The sequence below is a fragment of the Lacerta agilis genome, chromosome 13 (genome assembly GCF_009819535.1).
Source record: "Lacerta agilis isolate rLacAgi1 chromosome 13, rLacAgi1.pri, whole genome shotgun sequence".
NCBI classification, from domain to species: Eukaryota; Metazoa; Chordata; class Lepidosauria; order Squamata; family Lacertidae; genus Lacerta; species Lacerta agilis.
In genome coordinates, this window is record NC_046324.1 from 49278769 (window position 1) to 49299446 (window position 20678).

Below are 20678 nucleotides of genomic sequence, written 5' to 3' on the forward strand. Positions count from 1 at the left end.
CTTCAAATACTGTTTCCACATCAACCTACCCCACAAGAATGGCCTTTGAGTTTCTAATTAGTCCAAATAGCACCAGCAAACAGATGAGGACATGGAACAGGAGTAAGCCCAAGTATCCCAGCCACCTGTAGCAAAACCGAAACACAGATTAAAAAACAACACAGGAGACAATTAAAATGCGCAAAAGTGAAAAGCAAGTCTTGGACAAGCAATGCAATCTTCTGATTCCCACACCCACTACATGAATGCTACAAAGTTCATTTGCTTTGGCTTGGAGCGACATGCCATTGCATCATTATCATCACATCAATATCAAGGCAATTCAGAATTGGGCTATGATTACTGGTAAATGTTCAAAAACCTTTCTATATAAAAGAGTGGGGATCCTAGCACTTCAAACTACAGAAAGATAGCATAGGAAGCTGAAGCTTGAACACTCAGATTGAACAAGCACCACAACAGCATAAAACACACACACGAATGACTACACAGCCTGCTTACCTGTACCAGTCATACAGATCAATACGACCTGCCAGCAATTCTAGAGAGACGTCATCATTCTTCCAGAAAGGAATCTCTGTTGTCTGCCTCACAAGTTCATCCAAGAGTCCTTGGAGCTTTTGAACCACATGCAGGTAATCTGTCTGTTTAGCAAACATTACCTCCAGGAACCCCAAGTTGGGCTCTGCTGTTTTGTTCAGAGCAACTGCAATGTTTTGCACCTGTGGATAAAGAAAGACAGGCATGAGTTCTCCACATCAGCACAGGCACACACATAAAAGTAAAGGGCTAGCAAGTTGGTCAGCTTCAAGTGAGATGCTCCAAAGCAGTTTATCTATTATATCCAAAAACTAGCAATGCAGCTAACTGCAATGATATAGATTTGTTCCATTAACACTCTCACACGAATTTGACAGTGCATGCAGAAACATACTAATAATCTCTTCAGGACAGGACAGGCAGGAAGAGATGCTTTGTCTAATAGAATTTCACCAAGCACCCAGATTTTGCTGCTATGTGGCAAGGACAACCTGCTACCACAATCTTCTCAAGCAAAATTTTGGCAAATTCAGCCTGTCTCTTCTACAGGGAGTATACTTGCTTGGTGGTTGAGAGCTGCTCCAATGAAGAGAGAGAACATTCCCTATTCTTTGTGGGCTTGCTGCACCAAAATGTATTTCCTGGTCCGGTACACAGAGGTGGCACTGCTACAGCTGACTCTACCACCGCAGATTGCTGTGGTGCTAAAACAGAGCCTGCAAATCAGCTCAGAAAGCACACCCACAATTCCAAGTGCGGTCAGATTTCGTAAGTAATTTATACACAAGTGGATCTTAGCAAGGCTTTCATTCAGTGGATGCAACCTGGGTTTACAAAACCAAACCTTCCTCAACTCCATCATACCATAATAGTCTATTGCTCACCTGAAGACAAAGCAGGCCATGTGGTTTCACTTTTGTGTGACTGCCTCACATCTTGCACTGAGAAATTATTTGGGATTATTTGTTCCATGAGGACAAATTCCTACTTACTCTACAATAAAAACAGGTGCTAGAGATGCCATTTGCAATATCTCCACTTCTAGACTTTCTGAAACAGGAATCCTTCCACTTAACAATCTGCAACTTACCCTGCCAAAAAGAGGGCTAGCCCTGTTTTTAAGGGTTTAACCTAAGCATCATCATGTAAAGAATCTCAGATAACTAAGATTGGAAAAGGCCCAGGATTGTTGCTGCCGGAGTATTGGGCTAACTGGATTATTGGTATGGCTCCCTAAGAGGCAGTTCTTTATATTCTCATTATCAAGCAGTACAGGTGTAAATTAACATTGTGGTCTTGCTTTTGTTGCTTTTTGTGTGTGTATTGTCGCTGCTCAGGAGGGTTGGGGAAAGCATTAACATGCAGCAGCTTGAACCAAACATAATCGTGATGGAACATTACTTTATTTAACAGGTTTGACTTTCTTGGATATTTTTAGAACAAGGAATGAAAGGAAATAGAACTGCATTTCTTTCTGCTAATGGAAGCTGTCAAGGACCTGTTGGGAAGCAGATAAGAACAGAGAGGCAGACACACAGGTGGGTTCTCACCTGAGTACAAGGTTTCAACAACAGCTCTCTCCCTCTCTGACTTTGGGGGGAGCCTTCTCCCACTTACCCGGTCTTGGACCCCTGCAACAGTGAGATTGGCGTGCCGCAGTGAAGATGTTAGCCGATGAATGCCATCACTGGTCTCCCCATTTCCATAGAAGCCAACAGCTATGCCAGCACTGTGGGGAGACAAAATAGGAAAGAGAGTGAACATTTCAATCTATGCAGGCAGCTGCAAACTTATTCCTCGTAGTCTGAAGTTCTCCACAGGAAGAGAACAGTATACTCCGGGCTGTAAGAAAGGTTGCAACTGGATAATTATAATCCCAAAAAGAAAGAATAAGAATCCCCCCCCCATTTGTTTGCTTTCTTTAGCTCTGGATTCTAGCTAGAAGTGTAATACACAAAGCTGATGGCCCACTCACTGCTGATCATTAGTTTTAGGATAGGGAACATTTTACTGTTCCACCTGCTCAAGTGTTCCAGCACATTGCAGTTGACTCTGAGGCACCTCCAAGGGTGCAGATAGTTCATGTGGGATGGAGAGTAATAATAATAATTTTAATAATAATTTATTATTTACACCCCACCCATCTGGCTGGAGAAGCCTATTGAGTCTGCATGGACTGATTCACATTTCAAGGAAAGACAGGAAGTTGTGGCCAGGCTGACTTTCAGGGAACATTGCCCACCACTGCTGATGTCATTGAGGAAGTCCCGATAAACCAAAGAACTCCAGGTGACAGCTGAGAAACAACTGCTTTAAGAGAACAATACCAGAGATGTGGACTTTCTAGATTTCAAATCAAGGCTTCCAGGCTTTCTACCTTGAACTTTTGGCAGGTTACACATTCTATCCACCCAACTGGTAGAAGAAACCACCTACCTAACACAGGATACCAGAAATCTTTCAGTTTAAAATGAGATAAGAAACCGCCCATTCCAAAAGAAAACCATCAGCGGCATCACATTTGCTTTTCATGCTCAATACTGAACAATGACCAACAGGGGAAGTTATCTTCCTAAACCTATACAATGTACCATCCAGAATATTACAGTGGCAGGAGATCTGTACCCCAGAAGTTAGCAAAATGAATGGATATGCTTCTTTGTATCCAGAATACCCCTGGTGTTTCCCATAATGCAGATGGCGTTGCTACAAGCAGAGCAGCTATGGAAATCTGGTTCAGTTTGCACACAACACTAATAAAAATAAATAAATAAATAAATAAATAATTACTTATACCCCACCCATCTGGCTGGGTTTCCCCAGCCACTCTGGGCGGCTTCCAACAGGAGAATAAAATTACATTAAAACATCAGTCATTTAAAAACTTCCCTAAACAGGGCTGCCTTCAGATGCTTAAACGTCAGATAGTTGTTTATTTCTTTGACATCTGATGGGAGGGTGTTCCACAGGGCGGGAGCCACTACCGAGAAGGCCCTCTGTCTGCTTCCCTGTAACTTTGCTTCTTACAGTGAGGGAACCACCAGAAGGCCCTCGGCACTGCACCTCAGTGTCTGGGCCGAACAATGGGGATGGAGATGCTCCTTCAGGCCAAACTCATGGATTAATGTGAATGCACAAACACAGAAGACTGCAGGCTCCCTGAGAGGCAATTGCAGCCATTCTGCTCCTCCTCTGGCTCTGCCTTCCACACTGCTGGAAAATACTAATGTCCTGAACCCAGTGCATATGAAGAACCATCTTCTCTCATACAAACCAGCCCTCAACCCAAACCATCCTCTGGGGTCATTTTTGGGTTTCCATTTTCTGAGGTCACGTGAGTAGCAACAGGGTTTTTCCTGCAGCAGTGCAACATTTCTGGAATACCTTCCACATAGATGTTTGCCTATGTTGCTTTCATTTAGGCACCAGAAGATAAGGTTATCATTTTGGATTTTCAAGTGGTTCACTGCTGTTTTAATTTTCCTCATTTGATAAATTGCAACTTATTATTTGTAAAAAATAATAATTAACTATAGGCCATTTCAAGTATCAATAGAAATGTGGCATAGAAATATTGTAAATAGGAATGAAAGCTGTCATGTTGAATTGACTCAGCACAGAGAAATTATTCACAATTAATTAAAACATTTCTATGCTGCATCCCATGTTGGGCCCTGAGGTGGTGTTCAACAATACTGAAATGTGTATCAAAACACATAAAGGGTGAGCAGGCAGACAGCAGCAACAGTCCTTAGGCTGCATATTTAGGCTGGTGGAAGGTCTAAGAATATGAGAATGAGCTGTTATAGGTTGCCATCCCAGCAGATGGAGAAAAGCAAAAATCTGTCACCTGAGGTGACACAAGTCCAAGGGCTGAAATAGGTACAGATGGCCCCGTAAGATCACAATCTCCTAACTTACCTTTCTCTAGCAAACAAAGGCACATATCTGGTGACGAGATAAGCTTTCATCTTTGTGTCAGGCAAAAAGCGGATAATCCCCACTGACTGTAACTGATCCATTTTAAAAAATAAAATAAAAATGAAGGGTTTAACCCACACAGTTGTTGTATGAACTAGACAGAGGTCAGCTGGAGGTAAAATAATGGGCCACATGGGGGAGGAAAGCTGTCTTGCCATGTGAAAAGGCAAGGGACCCGATGAGATCATTTAATAAGATACGGCATCAACTGGGAGTTTGGAGGTGCGGCTTGTTTAAAAGACACAGTAGAACTGCATTCTGTTTAACAGTACCCGAAAGCAATACTTAAAATCACAACGTTTAAAAAGTCATTATATCGTCATGTCAAGGTTGTTATTTAATGGAGATTTCTAAGCCCTTATTGAGGTCCCGCTGCAAACACTGAGGTTAGTTTGGGACTGAAAAGAAACACTCAAATGTTATGCTATCATGTGTGGTTCAGGTATTTCTGCAGTCACCGTGTTTCCTCTGAAAGCAGAGCAGGAAAGGTTGAGTACCTTCCAAGAGCAGTGGCCAATAGTCCCACACACCATGATAGAAATTGGAGGGGACAGATAGTCACTGTATATAATGCTGAGGTAGATGGACCAATGGTTAAGTATAAGGCAGATTCCCATGTTCCTGTGGTTCAATGTCAGGGTTGCTACAAAGTGAACCATGGTGGGGGCCATGGTGGAAAGGTGGCTGTCACCCCCGCCAACAGAAAAAGGTTACCCATTCCCAGTAAGTGAGTGGCTGCCATCTGTTCCTAGAGAAGAAGAAAAAAGCCTATCCGCTGCCAGTGTTTTAACAGAGGGCAAAACCAAATCACCACACCTGACACCGGGTGTGATTCAGACACAAATGGAAGGAACACTATGTGGGAATGGGGGATGAAACTCTGCATTGCATTTATCACTAAATTACTGTTGTATAAGGTAGAGTAAATTGTAAATAGGCTTGGTTTCAAGAGATGCCCCTGCCCTCAACCCAAGCTCCTCCTTCATGACCATGGGATGAAGCTAGATTTTCCATTTGGTGGAGGCAATTGAGGTTGTGGGAAAGCCCCCCTACCCTCCATTCACTAAATTTGGCAGGCTTTTCACTGGTATTCATCACTGAATAAAAGCTGGGATTTTCAGAAATGAAAATTCCTGGAGGTCACATACAGCCCAGGGAGCACAAATTGCCTATAATTTTGTGTTTAAGAACTTTGTTCTGAGCAGGACCTAGTAACTATCGGGGGAGGGGGGGAGGAGTTAAGCTGAGAATGTGGCTGGATGTGATTAACAAAGCTCCATAAGAATCACTGAAATTTGGTGTTTTTTTCTGAATAAGGGACATAGCTGTCAACTTTTCCCTTTTCTTGCGAGGAATCCTATTCGGAATAAGGGAATTTCCCTTAAAAAAAGGGAAAAGCTGACAGCTATGAATTAAGGGAGTAGATACCAAAAACATGGAAGCAAAGTTGTATGCATACAGGAGGTGCTGTGTGTAGCCACTCAAATGACCTGTTCCTCTTATTTAGCACTAAACTGAGGCTTCAAAATAAGGGCCCAGCAATTAATATATACATAGCCCCTCCCCCTCTTCCCTTTCCTAAGAAGAGACAAAAGTCTCATCTTTAAAAGTTAATATTGCAGTGGCAGCAAGACATCTTTAATTAAAGGGACTTTACAAGCTGAATCCTTAAAAAAAGAACCTTTGTTACTCCTGGGAATGAGTTAATTTTCCCATCTAATTACCACCTTATTCTTCAACATTGGGAGAAAGTGCTATTTCTGGGAGAGCTGTAAAAGCCGTATTTCAACATCTGTTTGCATGTTATTTCTGCTAAATGCAGTTGTTCAAGACATTTCCCAACTATCAGAACCAATCTGTCCGGAATTTCCTGGACATATCCAGAATATTGCAGCTGCAAGCAGTGTGGAAATTGGCTAAATATTCAGAGGTATGGTAGCCCATGCTGGCAGTGTCGTTTTTGCTGACTCTCAGAAATAGCTCAAAAATGGCCAATTTTGCCAAAAAAGCTTAACAACTTTGGCCAAAACTACAAAAATCTCAACAACCTTTCTGTTGTTGGGAACCCTAACTTTCTGCTCTTGTTTCTCTGGAGTTTTATTATTTATTTAATTAATCGATCGATTAATTAATTAATTTACATAACACCCTTCATCTGAAGCTCTCAGGAAGGTTCATAATATATAATAATAATGATAATGGTGATGTTGATGATAATAATAATTCCAATACTTTCCACTATTTCCAAAGATCACAAACAAAGCATTAATATATACATAGCCCCTCCTCAGAGAGGAGAATCTACTGTGTCCATAGGTACATTAAAAGTGACAAATGTGTTTTTGGAGGATTGGAATCAAAGCTGGAAGGTGCCCTGGAAGTCCAAATCTCCTCCTCAATTCATGATCTACGATGCAAGACATCTACAGCATTCCTGAGTCCACCCAGGCTCTTCTTTAATACCTCCAGAAAAGGAGAGAGAACCAGCTCCTGAGGCAGTCCTGTTCCACGGTCAAACAATGCTAACCACTAGGATGTCTCTCCAAATGTTTAGCTAAAATCTGTTTCACTGCAATTTCTACCCACTGGTTCAAATCCTGCCTATGTATGGCAGCTGCAAGAACACCTGCAGCCCAGACACATCCCACAAAAGACAACAGAGAACCTTGGTGGCTGCATCCCATGTCTCTGATGGCTACATATGAGAAACCCTAAATTAGAGCCATGGTTAGGAGCACTCTCCTAAGAAACCAAAAACAAGAATCCTCAAATTACAGTGATTAAATAAAATTTGCTGTAACCACTTTCTCTTCAACATATGCAGGATTAAAGTCTGCAAATGCAATGCTTGATGGTAGATTGAGGAAAGGGGCTAGAGGATAACCCAAAATAACATTCAGAAGGGGCAAGAATAAAGGTAAAAGTTAAATGTGTTATTCAAGGCTGAAATGTTTTGCCCTCTCCAGAGACCCTGTCTCTCTCATGCACCAAGGTGCTGCAGATCTGTTGCTCACACAGCAATGGGTTAGTTGCCAAGAAAGGTCCGATAAAAGGGCTAGAAATTCCACCCGTTAAAAGACTGGCAGTGAATTTTTCTTGCTGCTCATGTTGTCAAGAGATCAGAAATAGCTACAAGGACCATTGGCTGAAATTTCCCCTTTGTAAACTGCTGATCAGTCTTTTGATAAATGCAATTTAAAATGCAGAGAGGCATCAAAATAGCTCTGAGGATGGACAGAGGTCACACCTGTGTGCTGCAATATAGTTTGAAAGCAAATCTATCTCAAGCTTTCATGCACAAAGAGCAGAATTCTGTCCTGCGCAATGTTCTATTACTTTAGAAAAATGCTCCATGAAACATATCTGTCTGTGGGCAAATAAGCTCATTATTGCTCATGCTAACAGAATAGCCAATTTGTACCAATCATCATCCCACAATCAAGAGCAGAGAGGTGAGGAGCCCCATTCCCTCTACTGTCTGCCCTGTTCTAAGTCTCAGGTGGTGAACAAACTTGCTTGCTTGCACTTCCAGCTTTTGCCATTCAAACCCAAGCAAATAAACTCTCCAAGGAAACCAGGTTGTTGTTTTTTAAATTGTGTGAATTCCTTTTTTTAAAAATGGGGCTAAGAAGTGTAGCTTACAAACTGTGCTTAGCACAAAACAAGCAAACAACAAAAAGTTTTCCACAAAAATCAAGTCAGGAGAAGACTATAAGGATAAGGCATTTGAAGGATATTTCAGATATTCCTGAAGGTTAGAAAAACAACAAAGATAGAATGCCAGCTTGACACTGCAGAACTACATGCTTGTTTCTATTCTAAGGACAATATGACCTTGAATGGGGGATTACCTCCACATGCTACTCCCAGAGGAAAGCATCACAATCACTCTTGCAGTTTTTAGTATGCTCTGTGCATGCAGATAACTGATAATCAAGTTAGCACTTGATGGAAACAATTCCCTCCTGCAAAGATGATTCAGCTGGCCTGCCCCCACTGATGGATCCTGGTGGATTCCTGGTGGTCTGGGGGATGTGTTGTAGGATCAGTTTCAGTTTACATACTCTGATGATGTGGATTTCTAAGCAATATACAAAGATAAGCTAGGCCTTGCCCACAGGTTTAACAGACACAATGCTAAGCCAACAGTTTCACCACAGATCTACACTGATTTAAGCAGCCCAATGAGCCTGGATCACTCACTATGGAGCCTGCTAGGGAAGAGAATATTATCTTGAATCACATACTGGTGAAGGCTATGTTTGAAAAGCTACAACTTTGGCTGGGTAAATGTGGCAGCAATGGCAGAATGAGAATGCAACTTTATCTCTGCCTTTGTCAGATTAGTTCTGTTTGCCCTTCTGTTAGTTTGGAGGAGGGGGAGGACTTACCTGCAGACCAGAGTTGCAATGATGACACACCAAGCTGTACAGCAGCAATCTGCATTCAGCTGTTCTTCAGTTTTCCGATGGCGACAGCATAACCAGAAGGAATAGAAAAGGAGGAAGAGGAGATCCAGAGCAAGGCAGGACAGAGCAACACCACCCAACAGCAAGAGGGCCTGAGGAAGAGAGGGGGGGGAACAGTTATCTGAGAGGCATTTCCATAGCAGAAATATACAAGATCAACTCTGTGGCCCAACTGCTGTGATCTCCACAAGTACTATTGCTCACAAAATCTTGAGAGGCCAGTGAATAAGGAATTCCCATTTAAAATCCAGATTGAGTCACAGGGGGAGGAGTTTACCTGGACTGAATTTTAAGTGAGGGCTACTTCACATTTACAGCTTATATCTTTGCATCACTGATTAGCACTGGTATGTTTAAAAGGGGGCATATTTTTGAAGTATGGAGGGCTGAAGACCACAAACATTGGCTACCACATGAGCTAAGGCTCCTGTCATATGAAAGGGGCTCTTAAACTAAGGTTACCAGATTTTTTTCAATTAATCCGGGGACACATTTCAACTTCAATGGATTTTGTATGGGGGCTGATCTGTAAATCCAGGGACTGTCCCCGGGAAATGGGGACGTCTGGTAACCTTATCTTAAACCCACTCCTCCTCAGTATGAATAGATGAGGATTTTGTAAAGCCCTTCATTAATGTGCAGTTTTAAACTGAAAGCTAAGCCTGTGAGAAAACATTTTTCTTCACACAGTTTATTGCACAGTCATAGTTTAGGCTGATGGTTACTGGTAAGTACACTGGTAGCATACACTGTGGCCACAGAATTCACTGCACAGCCAAATGAGTCTCTAAATCTCCAAATCTGGGAAGAATAAGTGTAGTTAGACTTCTTTGCTTTTCTCAGATTGCATACACGTAGACAACTGAAAAATCACAGTAAGAGGAGTGCCATCATGGTAGAAGATAAAGGGCTATTCTGAGGGCTGCATGGGAAATTTAGGGAGCCTATCCCCCCCCCCCCAGACTTATCTTTATTAGCACTATGCCAGTGTGATGCTGTTAAGAAGTTAGAAATCTTTCCCATAACCCCTTTAATTCATCATACTGTTCTTCTCCTCCACCCTAAATACTTCCCCTTTTTGCTCTTTTTCAATTCTCCCTACTTCTAAATTACCATGCCTTCTTTCTAGATTTGCTACAAGGATTATTTAAGACAAGTTGATAAATTGCATCACATCATGAATGGGATAGCTTTGGCTATGTGACATCACCGAGGGCAAAACAGAGACAACTGAGAAAGCGGGCCACGCTGGAGTAGTTTCTGCAAAGTCCTAACTCCCACACTGCACCATCTCATTTCCAGTGCAGGAGAAGTGCGAATCACCATTAGCTGGGTGAAATGGCAAGCAATGATTGGCTGCAAGCCAGGGAAGGAGGTAATGCATGAGACTGGGGTTCCTTTAAGGCTTGTTCAGGTAGTACAAAACCACAGTTTGGTATTACATTTATACCAACTCAGTATGAGGAACTCAGATGTCATTCTAGCATGACTTATTCAAATTCATTCATTTCCCGCAATTTAAACACACACACACACACACACACACACAAATACTTGAACCAATTGCTTTTTGAACACAAATCTGGAGGTTATTGACTGTAAAATGACACTGAATTGCAAGTCCTGGAATGGAGCCCAAGAGATTTGTGCCAACACAGTAATGTTAGTAACCTTCACTCCACAGACAAATCTGTCCCAGAAATGTGCAATAGAAGGGATTTTATTTTTAATCAGCTACGTCTCTTTTGCCCTTCCTGTCCTCTTGCAATCCTGATAAAATTACAGAAAGTATGAATTTTTAACAATAAAAACTCTCCCTTAGCCTTGGAAATGACATTAAAAATACTATAATTAAATGAAAAGTTAGTCCTAAAAACAGGTTGACTGCCACTATACAATTGAAATGCCACAAAAACGCCTGCTGAAAAGAAATCACACACATTTGTGCTTCTCCCTGCTGGGAAACTTTGCGAGTAACACCAAAGCTTTCAGCTAAGCAAATACCACTGTTTGCAGAATGACAGATTGCCTACTACACTAGATACCACCCATGTGGCAAAGGAGCTGCCCCGGGATTTCAGAATACAACTACAGTCGTACCTTGTTTTGCGACCAAGATCTGTTCCGGAGACATGGCCGCTAGCCGAAAAGAATGCAGGGCAAAGTGTCACTTCTGCACATGTGCACTGAGTGGTTTGCACTTCTGCGCATGCGTAAGTGGAAAACCTAGAAGTAACCCGTTCCAGTACATCTGGGTTTGCTGCGGACGTTCGCCGGAATGGACGCTAGACGAGGCGAGGTTTGCTGGTGCCCTCTGAATGCTGTTGGGATTCCAATTTCCACCAGCCCCAGGTATCATGACCAAGGTGTACTGAGGATCAGATCTGAAGTTGAACATGCAGGCTGCCCCTGGCCCACTCAGACCACTAGCAGCACCCCAGTGTCTTCAAGCAGAGGGGGGATTCTCCCATTTGTGGTCCATTTTCCTGGAGAACCCAGGGACTGAAGCTGCAACCCCCTGCATGCAAAGTAAATGCCCTAATACTGAACTACAGTTCTGCCTCAAGGAGGAGTAAAAATGATAAATTCTCAAATCAAACAAATATTTTGTCTGTTGCACCTACTTCTCATTTCAATGCAGCACTGTAAAAGCAAATTCTTGGTATCTGAAGAAGTGTGCATGCACACGAAAGCTCATACCAGGAACAAACTCAGTTGGTCTCTAAGGTGCTACTAGAAAGAATTTTCGATTTTGTTTTGTAAAAGCAAAGTTACGCTTAAAAACAAAAAAAGCTGAAGTTGTGCTAAGGCATTTATTAGAGAACCTGTGGTCTGCAATAATCATTTTGCAGCAAACTCATCTAAAATGGCATGCTACTTCAAGTTCTCTCTTAACCATGGTTAAGACAGCAGCAGTGAGCTGTAGGACTGCGAAAGATTTGAGACAATTCCCTCCTTTCACAAAAGAAAGAAAAGAAACAACCCTCAAATGATCCCTACCACAGAAGTCTGCATGCATATACGCTCTTAGGAGCTTACTGGAGTTTCCGCTATATCATGCCAAAGGGTGACATCATCTGCTCCTTGCTCCTTTGCAACCATTCTCAGAGGTGTATTAAAAGGACCAGGAAACAGTGAAATGTTTTTAGAGTTCCACATGCCACATTTACCTTTTGAAGGCAGTGAAGGGAGTTTTATGTTGCCAAAGTGACGTTTGGAAATGGACAAACACAAACCACCATTGAATGGTAATGCTTTCTAGGATGCACATAAGGTAAAGGTGAAGGGAACCCTGACCGTTAGGTCCAGTCGCGAACAACTCTGGGGTTGCAGTGCTCATCGCCGAGGGAGCCGGCGTACAGCTTCTGGGTCATGTGGCCAGCATGATTAAGCCACTTCTGGCTAACCAGAGCAATGCACGGAAACGCTGTTAACTTTCCCGCTGGAGCGGTACCTATTTCTCTACTTGCACTTTGATGTGCTTTCAAACTGCTAGGTTGGTTGGAGCAGGGACCGAGCAACGGGAGCTCACCCCATCGCGGGGGTTCGAACCGCCGACCTTCTGATCGGCAAGCCCTAGGCTCTGTGGTTTAACCCACAGCACCACCCGCGTCCCTAAGATGCACATAGGTATTCACAAATATCAGACCTCCCCACAAACCCAGTCAAACACTGAAGAGCAATGTAGCAGGTGGGCAGGCAACTGCAACCTGGGTAGTCTAGGAGCTGGCGCACTGAACAAGCTGGGGAGACCCAGGTTCAAAACACCACTTGGTCACAAAGCTTGATTGGTGATCCACCTCACAGGATTGTTGCAAAGGTAAAAGGGAGGAAGCATACACACATGCCCTGAACCCATTGGATGAAGAGTGGAACAAAAATACTATTAATTGCTATTATTATTTAACAACTTCCTACATAAAAGGGCGTCAGAATTGGAACAAGAGAGCTTTCCCCATAGTTGAGATGCTGGTATGTTAGCAACCTCTAAGGAGGGGTCACAAGTACCCGATTCTTTCATCACTACCCTAATTTCAAGTATGAACCACTCATGAGTTGTATATAGACTCCTGCAGGGAAGTTGGTCTTTTCCATTTTATCAGTATACTTGCTGAAAGCTTCTCTGCAGAACGATGATTTAGAAAAGGATAATCTCTCCCGCTCTCCAAATGCAGTTTGTCCTGACACATCCCCACAGACTAAATCTTTATTAAATGAAGCTTAGCTCAAATTTGGCAGGCTGTCAACTGAGCATGCTCACTGAAAAGACAGATTTCCTCACAGAAGCTGCTGCAAGTCCAACAAAATGGATGCTTCAGTTGTTTTGCATTAACTGTGTCTAAGACAGCTGACCTGTAAGGTAGGAAATGCAGAGTTCAGCAACAGCTTGTTTACATCACTCTTTGAAGCAGTAAACCCTCAAATAGATGAACAAGAACCATAAAGATTACCTTATCAGCCTCAAAAGAAATTACTCTCAGGCAGATAGAAAACAGAAGGTGTCCCAATGGCATGTTTACATAACATGGGTATGGAAAAACAACATACATTTCTGCTATCAGAATTTGCAATCAATGGGATTGGATCGTGGTGTATCATAGCCATCTATGCATCATGAAGCATTACACTGCACAGTGTAAGGAAAGATATGGCACATCTCCAGATTCAGGGGGTGGCGGGGGGAAAGAGAAATATTCCACTACCAAAAAAGAAAATAACCCAAAAAAAGAAAATAACAGAACACCACTAGTAATCACATACAACTCCCAAATTAAAACAGTACAACGCATCATCAGAGATCTACAACCTCTCCTAGACAATGACAGTTCTCTTTCTCAAGCTCTGGGAGGAAGACCCTACATCGCCTACAGACAGCCACCCAATCTCAAACAGCTCCTCACCCACAATAATACTACAACAGGACTCAACATGGACACTGGTACCAGAGCCTGCAATAAACCCAGATGCCAACTTTGCTGCCACATAAACCCGGACAACACCATTACTGGTCCCAACAACATCAAACATACCATCTCAGGACTATTTAATTGCTCATCTTCCAACATTGTGTATGCAATCAAATGCCAACAGTGCCCTTCAGCTCTCTATATTGGACAAACAGGCCAAACCCTACGCCAAAGGATAAATGGACATAAATCTGATATCAGGAATCACAAGACAGAGAAACCAGTAGGAGAACACTTCAATCTCCCAGGACATTCTATAAAAGATCTCAAAGTAGCTGTCTTAATACAAAGAAATTTCAGAAATAGACTGGAAAGAGAAGTGGCTGAATTACAACTAATCACCAAACTTAAAACCACGGAGAAACCTGGTCTGAACAAAGACATTGGATTCTTATCTCATTACACATAACAAAGCTATCTTTAGCCATCTCACCACTTGCCTTTCCCTGCAAGACTAATTACAGCCTTTAAGAGTCGTCAACAGGTTTTCCACACCTATCAGCTGATCACCCATTCCCACCACCCTTCTGAGCAATACCCCTCCCCACTCCCTCACTATATTTAAGGATCTGGTGACTTCTGTTTCAGTGTATCTGAAGAAGTGTGCATGCACATGAAAGCTCATACCAGGAACAAACTCAGTTGGTCTCTAAGGTGCTACTAGAAAGAATTTTCGATTTTGTTTTGACTATGGCAGACCAACACGGCTACCCACCTGTAAATTCCACTACCAAAAAGCTTTGAAAATTCCCTGTGCACTAAGTATCACTGATTATGGGATCGAACTGGGAACCTTGAGTCTAAGTCTTAGTCTAGTGAGGTAACTGGGGAAAGGTATGGGGGAGGGAGAGGTAACCTTTTCTTTTCATTTACAGTCATACCTCTGGTTGCGAACGGGATCCGTTCTGGAACCCTGTTCACAACATGAGCAGCACGCAACCTGAAGTGTCATGTCTGCGGCGCGGCGCTTCTGCGCATGCGCAAAGCGCAATTTGGCGCTTCTGTGCATGCGCGAACCACCGAACCCGGAAGTAACCCATTCTGGTACTTCCGGGTTCGGCGTGTTCGTATCCCGTGATGAACGCAACCCGCAGCGATCGTATCTAGAGGTATGACTGTATCTGCTATGTCCCTGTAAAATATTAGTTTTAACTGTACCAGGACACAAATAAAACAGGCTTCATTCTCCCCTCCCCCAGTGGATACCTTCAATCTCCAACAACTCAGTTGTCCTCAACATTCTTTTGGCCCTTGAAGTCACTGATCATAAGTCCTTGACAGGCTATACAATTTTCTTTTAATTTATTTTGAAATCCATCTGTTAAAGCCGAAATGAAATTGTCACAGATATTCATTTTAGTGTTTTTTTAACTATTCTAATCAAAATGTCAGAAATAGTTAAGAGTTATAAGGGTCTTCAAGTTGGTGGCCTGCAGGTGTTTCCAGCCGGTATTTGTTCCCAAGTGAATGAACCAATACTGCAATAGAATAATGAACTGATACTAGTACATTAAGTCAATATACACATTCACACACCAGACTCAAATGAATCTTCATCAGTGGCATCCACTGTATTGAAAATAATCACAGGATAATTCACTGACATACTAGCCTGCATTTCCTCCTGCTATATCCAACTAAAGCGTCAATTATAACTGGCTATTTTCTTCATGGCAACCAAATTCAGTTGGAGCAGGCATGAAGAGCAGAAAGCACTCCCAGAAAAGGAAAGGTCGGTGTGTTGCACATTGTTCATGTGAATAAAGTGCATTCAATGTTGAGGATAGATTTCTTGTTTCTGTTGCCTAATATTATTTCTTTTGACTCAAAGTCCTAAACTGGGCAACTCTTGCCTTCAGCAAGATGTTCTTTTTCTGTCTTTCCTTGTAGCCTGAATGTCACTGCAATGAATACCGGTACTTCAACCCATAATGAGGTCTCTCACCTTTATCAAGGGCAACCAACAATGACCCTAGCAAGGGAAGTAACTCCATCAATGTCCCCAGCTCCCACCTGTGGACACAGTATTCAGACTCTTAGTTCAATTGCTGCCAAAGGCTTTATTCTAAACATCACTACAATGACCAAACATGATCAGGTTGCAGGTTACATGGTTCTGAAGTTTACAGCACAGTTCTAAGGTACATGGCTAGGCATAAGCTAAGATGCTGTCCCACCACTTGACATGGCCCCTGAAATCCCGTTTTGAAGAGTAGGGTGGGCAGTCATTTGCACAGTTGTCATCCCAAGGCAAGGGGACAGGGTATAAATGCCTTAAACAAATCAAGTAAATTAACCTATGCGTGGGCACACACACAAATATTGACCAACTGGTTAATATTTCATTTAACTCTAACCATTTCCAGCATTTAGATATGAGTTAAGGTAAACAAAACATAGGCTTGAGTGCCACTTTCCCAATTTAAAGCCTGTTTTAGTTACTACTTATTTATGGAAAGATTAAAAAATTTAAAAATTCATTAACATCCTGAGTGCACAGATGTGAATTGAGGTTCTTCAAAAAACAGGGAACCTTTTAAGATAGCTGCTGCCGCTCCCATCAGATGAACAGCTGGCATTACTAAAATGCCAGAGGTGGGAATGCATTATCTAAATAGCCATTTGTTTTTCCAAAGCCCACAGGGCACAACAATATGAAATTACTGGAAATTTATGTTAAAAATAAATTGCTGGGGAAATAAAAAAGGAAACAATCCAATATATAGAGGGGAGGGGGAATGCTATGTGAGAACTGGAAGAACATGTCAGTGGAAATCTATCAAGCAAGAATATAGATTTCCTGTTAAATGTGGGGGGGGGGGGAGATGATCCTCAGGGTCCCTTTCCAACTCTACAACTCTTATGATTTTATGTCAGGAGAGGAAGAATTCAATTTGGGGAGAAGCAGCTATGTTAGACTTGCAAGGACAGTGGAGCAAATAGGGATCTGAATCCAGGTTGCCTAGCTCCAAGCGCAGCAGAACCACACTGGTTTTCACATCAGCAGATGCTGCCTCTTAAAGATCTAATGTGCTTTTTATAAACAGTGAGATGAGCTAATCTGCTGGAATATTACCAGAAGCAGCTGAAATAAGTGGCTGGAATATTTTAAATCCTAACGCTCAAAGAAGAATTAAAAACAAAAGAAAGCAGTACATTAAAAAAAACAGCTCAAAGGGATGCTCCAGTCTACAACTTGACGTTGTGTCACATCTAATGTCCTCAGGCTGCCCTAAAAGCTACAATTGATTTGGGTGCTGGAAATCTCTCTCTTTAATGTCCACGTTTTCCAAACAAGCTTTAGTACTCACATCAACCTGGGAGCTCCCTCTTTGTATCACCAACTGCACTGACTGTTGCAAGGACTGTAACATGCCCTTAGCGACACAGAGACAAAATATTCAGTTGTATTGCGACAAATTCCAGAAGAAGCAGCCATGTTAGTCTGTGGCAACAATACAGCCTCTGAAGTGCTGCAGTGCTTTAGAAGCTAATTGGTTTGCTGTAGTCTGAGCGTTTAGCAAGCAACAGCCTACTCTTCATTTTAACCAAGCCACAAGCACAGGAAGAATCCCATTTGAGTGTTCTGAAGATGGGATTGGTTTGCTAGATTGAAAAGAATTTGACAATTTCCAAACAAGAAGGTCGTTTCATATATTAGTTGCTTTCGACTAGAACCTATTATTTTGGCAGGGCTCATTTCAGAAATCTAAACAAGAGACTCCATTACAGGATGGACTGGGACCCACAACTGGGCTAAGCCCCAAGCTAGGATCAGCAGCCCTAGCACAACCAATTTTCCTTTTTAGAAGAGAAAAAATGCAGACTAATACAGGGAGGAAATCAGAAGTGGGTACTGTGTTGCAGGTTGGATGCACAATACTGGAATATGGAGAACACATACAGCAGAGAAATTAATTCAACCTGAAAACTATTGTAATTATGAGTCTAATTGTTAGAAGAAAAACTATTATTCATTCACTCATTCATTCAATTTTTTACCTATTTACCATCAGGTCCAAGGGAGTCACAACCATTTAAAATTCAACATTAAAAACAGATTAAACAAATTATATTTGCAGGAATCGGGTGGGTCTCAGGTGTCCAAGACCAGGGTAAAGAGGTGTGTCTTCAGCAAACATTGGAAACTATAATGAAGGTGCCAGACACACCTCTGTGGGGAGGTAATTCCCAAATGGTTTTGCTATTTTGGGATAGTCATTTGGGAATGGGATTCATACTATAAGTGGCATCAACCTCTACCAAGACTAATCGGTATAATGACAAACAAAAGTTTTCAGCGTTGGAGGGGATGGGGCATAAAGAGTTCTTTATAAACATGCCTTGGGACTGCCCTAAGATTTCTTTATAATGGGAGATGATTTTCAGATAAATTAATGCTGTCTTTGACCATAATAAAATAATTATTATTATGCTGCCACTGACTGAACTTAATACGCACTCCTGCAACTGGCACTTCAAAACCTTTGGAGGGGTGAAAATTAAGATTTAATACATGAAATGTTGATTTCCATTGCTGCTAGCAGCATGAATTGAAGTTGCAAAAAGCTGGAAGACAGTTGACAATCATTTCTGTTGTAGATTCACAGGAATATGGCTATGGTGGAAAAATTTGCCTTCAGTGTAAGACTTTGTAAACTGCTTTCAGGTTGTTTTTAATAATCAATTGGTATATAAATATTATGGAATAAAATAAGTAAAACTGGCCAAAGGAAAAGGAAAACCAATGGAATGTTTTGCAGTTTGCTGACATAGTCCATGAATGGAGCCCAAACATAAACAGAACCTACACATATCTAATGCTTTCTTAGAACTCTGGGGCCATAGCTAAAGTATGTTTTGTCATACTTATTTCTTTTTCAAATGATGTTGTAACTAGGTATACATCCATTTTGGGGTGTATGTGGAAGAGATCTACTGGTTACCTAGTTAATTGCCTTGTTATTTTGGAAATCAATAAAATATAGTTTTTTTTAAAAAAAAAAACTGCAAGCAGCCCCTGCCATGGTGGTCAGTAGTAAAGGATGGATAGGAGTTGTGGTGTATCTAGAGGGCCACAGCTTCTTCAACTCTGAACTATATGCAAACTGAAGCTGAAAACTGAATGCACTGAATTTTAAACTAAACTATTTCAAATTAAGAGCATATCCCTAACGCAATCAAAAGCTAAGTTCCTTCAAGCACTCACCCAAAAGCAATGACTGCACATCTTACTGTCTCTTTCTATAAATATCTCATTTTCTGGCTGCTCCCTCAGCATTTCTTAAAAAGAAACATTTGCTTAATGCTGTGTGTGTGCATCCTTTGAATTTAATGGGGTGCATATGGATTCTTTACATGTGGAGTTGTGTGTCCATATACAAAAAGAGTGAAAATTGTTCCTGAAAGCATGCTGGTTGCTGTTGTTGTTTTTACTGGTGTCCTTGATTCAAAATTCATTTCTACCACCATGAACACCAAATACTATTCAACTTCCTTCAACATTAAAGGAACTAACATTCAAATTAAAATCGACAACATACAGGAAACAGATAAAAACCACCCAAGACCTACAACAATTATAGCCACTCAGCTAAGAGGCCTTGTTCAGAAACCTTTTTAAATATATTCAAAAAAGAAATTAACTTCCAGCTTGCTTAAGGGATTGTGTGCATTATCATGTTTTTAAAGCTGACAATATGAAGCATAGGTGGTTTGCTGTTATCAAAATGGAAGTAAACATTTTACTGTGAAGAATATTCTGAAAATGGTAACAATGCATAGGTGGTCCCATCAAAGATACAGGGACTTGGAAGGATACTGTTATGTGGCTATGGAAGGGATGTGGGATTTTTTTATCCAGGTTATCATTTGCCACAGATGATATCTATGTTGCAGGGGCCACTAGAAAGAACAGTTAAACAACTGCAGCATTCTTTGAATGATAAAGAAGCAAAACCCTGAAGCACACAGTACCGGTATGTGTGATGGTCCCTAGTTCAATCCTTGGCATCTCTAGGTAGGAATGGAAAAACTCCTGTCTGAAACAGTGCAGAGCCCATATAGCAGACAATACTGAGCTGGATGGACAAATAATCTGACCTGATTCCTTGATTATTTATCCTGGGAACAAATTAACACCCGGGGAACATCGGAACAACTGCAATAGCTAGCAGCTTTTTGAAAAGTGAAACTTGTTTTATTTCTAAGAATAACCACCAGCACATGAATCATTTTCCACATTTGAAGAATGGCAAATCTGCTTCCTATACTATTTGGAAACTATGTGGAAAAACAGCTGCACCCAAAATTGGCTTTCCAAAACAAAGAGTCCGACAGTTCATATATTTAAATCCCACCTTTCAAACCAAACAGGAAGCTTAAAGCAGATGACAATCTAAAACCTATAGATTAAGGGGAATCTAAGTTGAGTGGTTAATGTGCATAACAACCGGCCATTGTGCACATTCACCAGGTCTCGTGGAGAATGTGACATAATCCTTCCACGAAGAGAGAACTGTACACAGTTCCCAGTCAATATACATAATCTCCCACAGACCTTGGGAACTGTGCATATATCAGCTGAATTTCATATATTCTTTTATCATTATGCATCATCCCCAACAGGCTCTGAGAAATGTGTATATCTCAACTGCAATTTGTACAACCACCAGGTAATATGCACATTCTCCTATTAGTATGCTTTCCAGGCTGCTTCCAT

The 20678-nt window shown here is 41.6% G+C and overlaps 1 protein-coding gene across 2 annotated transcripts in view; it reads right to left on the reverse strand.

Moving 5' to 3' along the window:
- TTYH3 (tweety family member 3) overlaps window positions 1-20678 on the reverse strand; it is an 80037-nt gene that overhangs the window by 31567 nt on the left and 27792 nt on the right. For both annotated transcript variants that reach the window (XM_033167272.1, XM_033167273.1), the window contains exons 2-5: window positions 8913-9082; window positions 2158-2269; window positions 502-722; window positions 30-125 (exon numbers count right to left, since the gene is read on the reverse strand). In XM_033167272.1, coding sequence (XP_033023163.1) covers window positions 30-125; window positions 502-722; window positions 2158-2269; window positions 8913-9082 — 599 coding nt within the window. The remainder of the gene's footprint in view (window positions 1-29; window positions 126-501; window positions 723-2157; window positions 2270-8912; window positions 9083-20678) is intronic.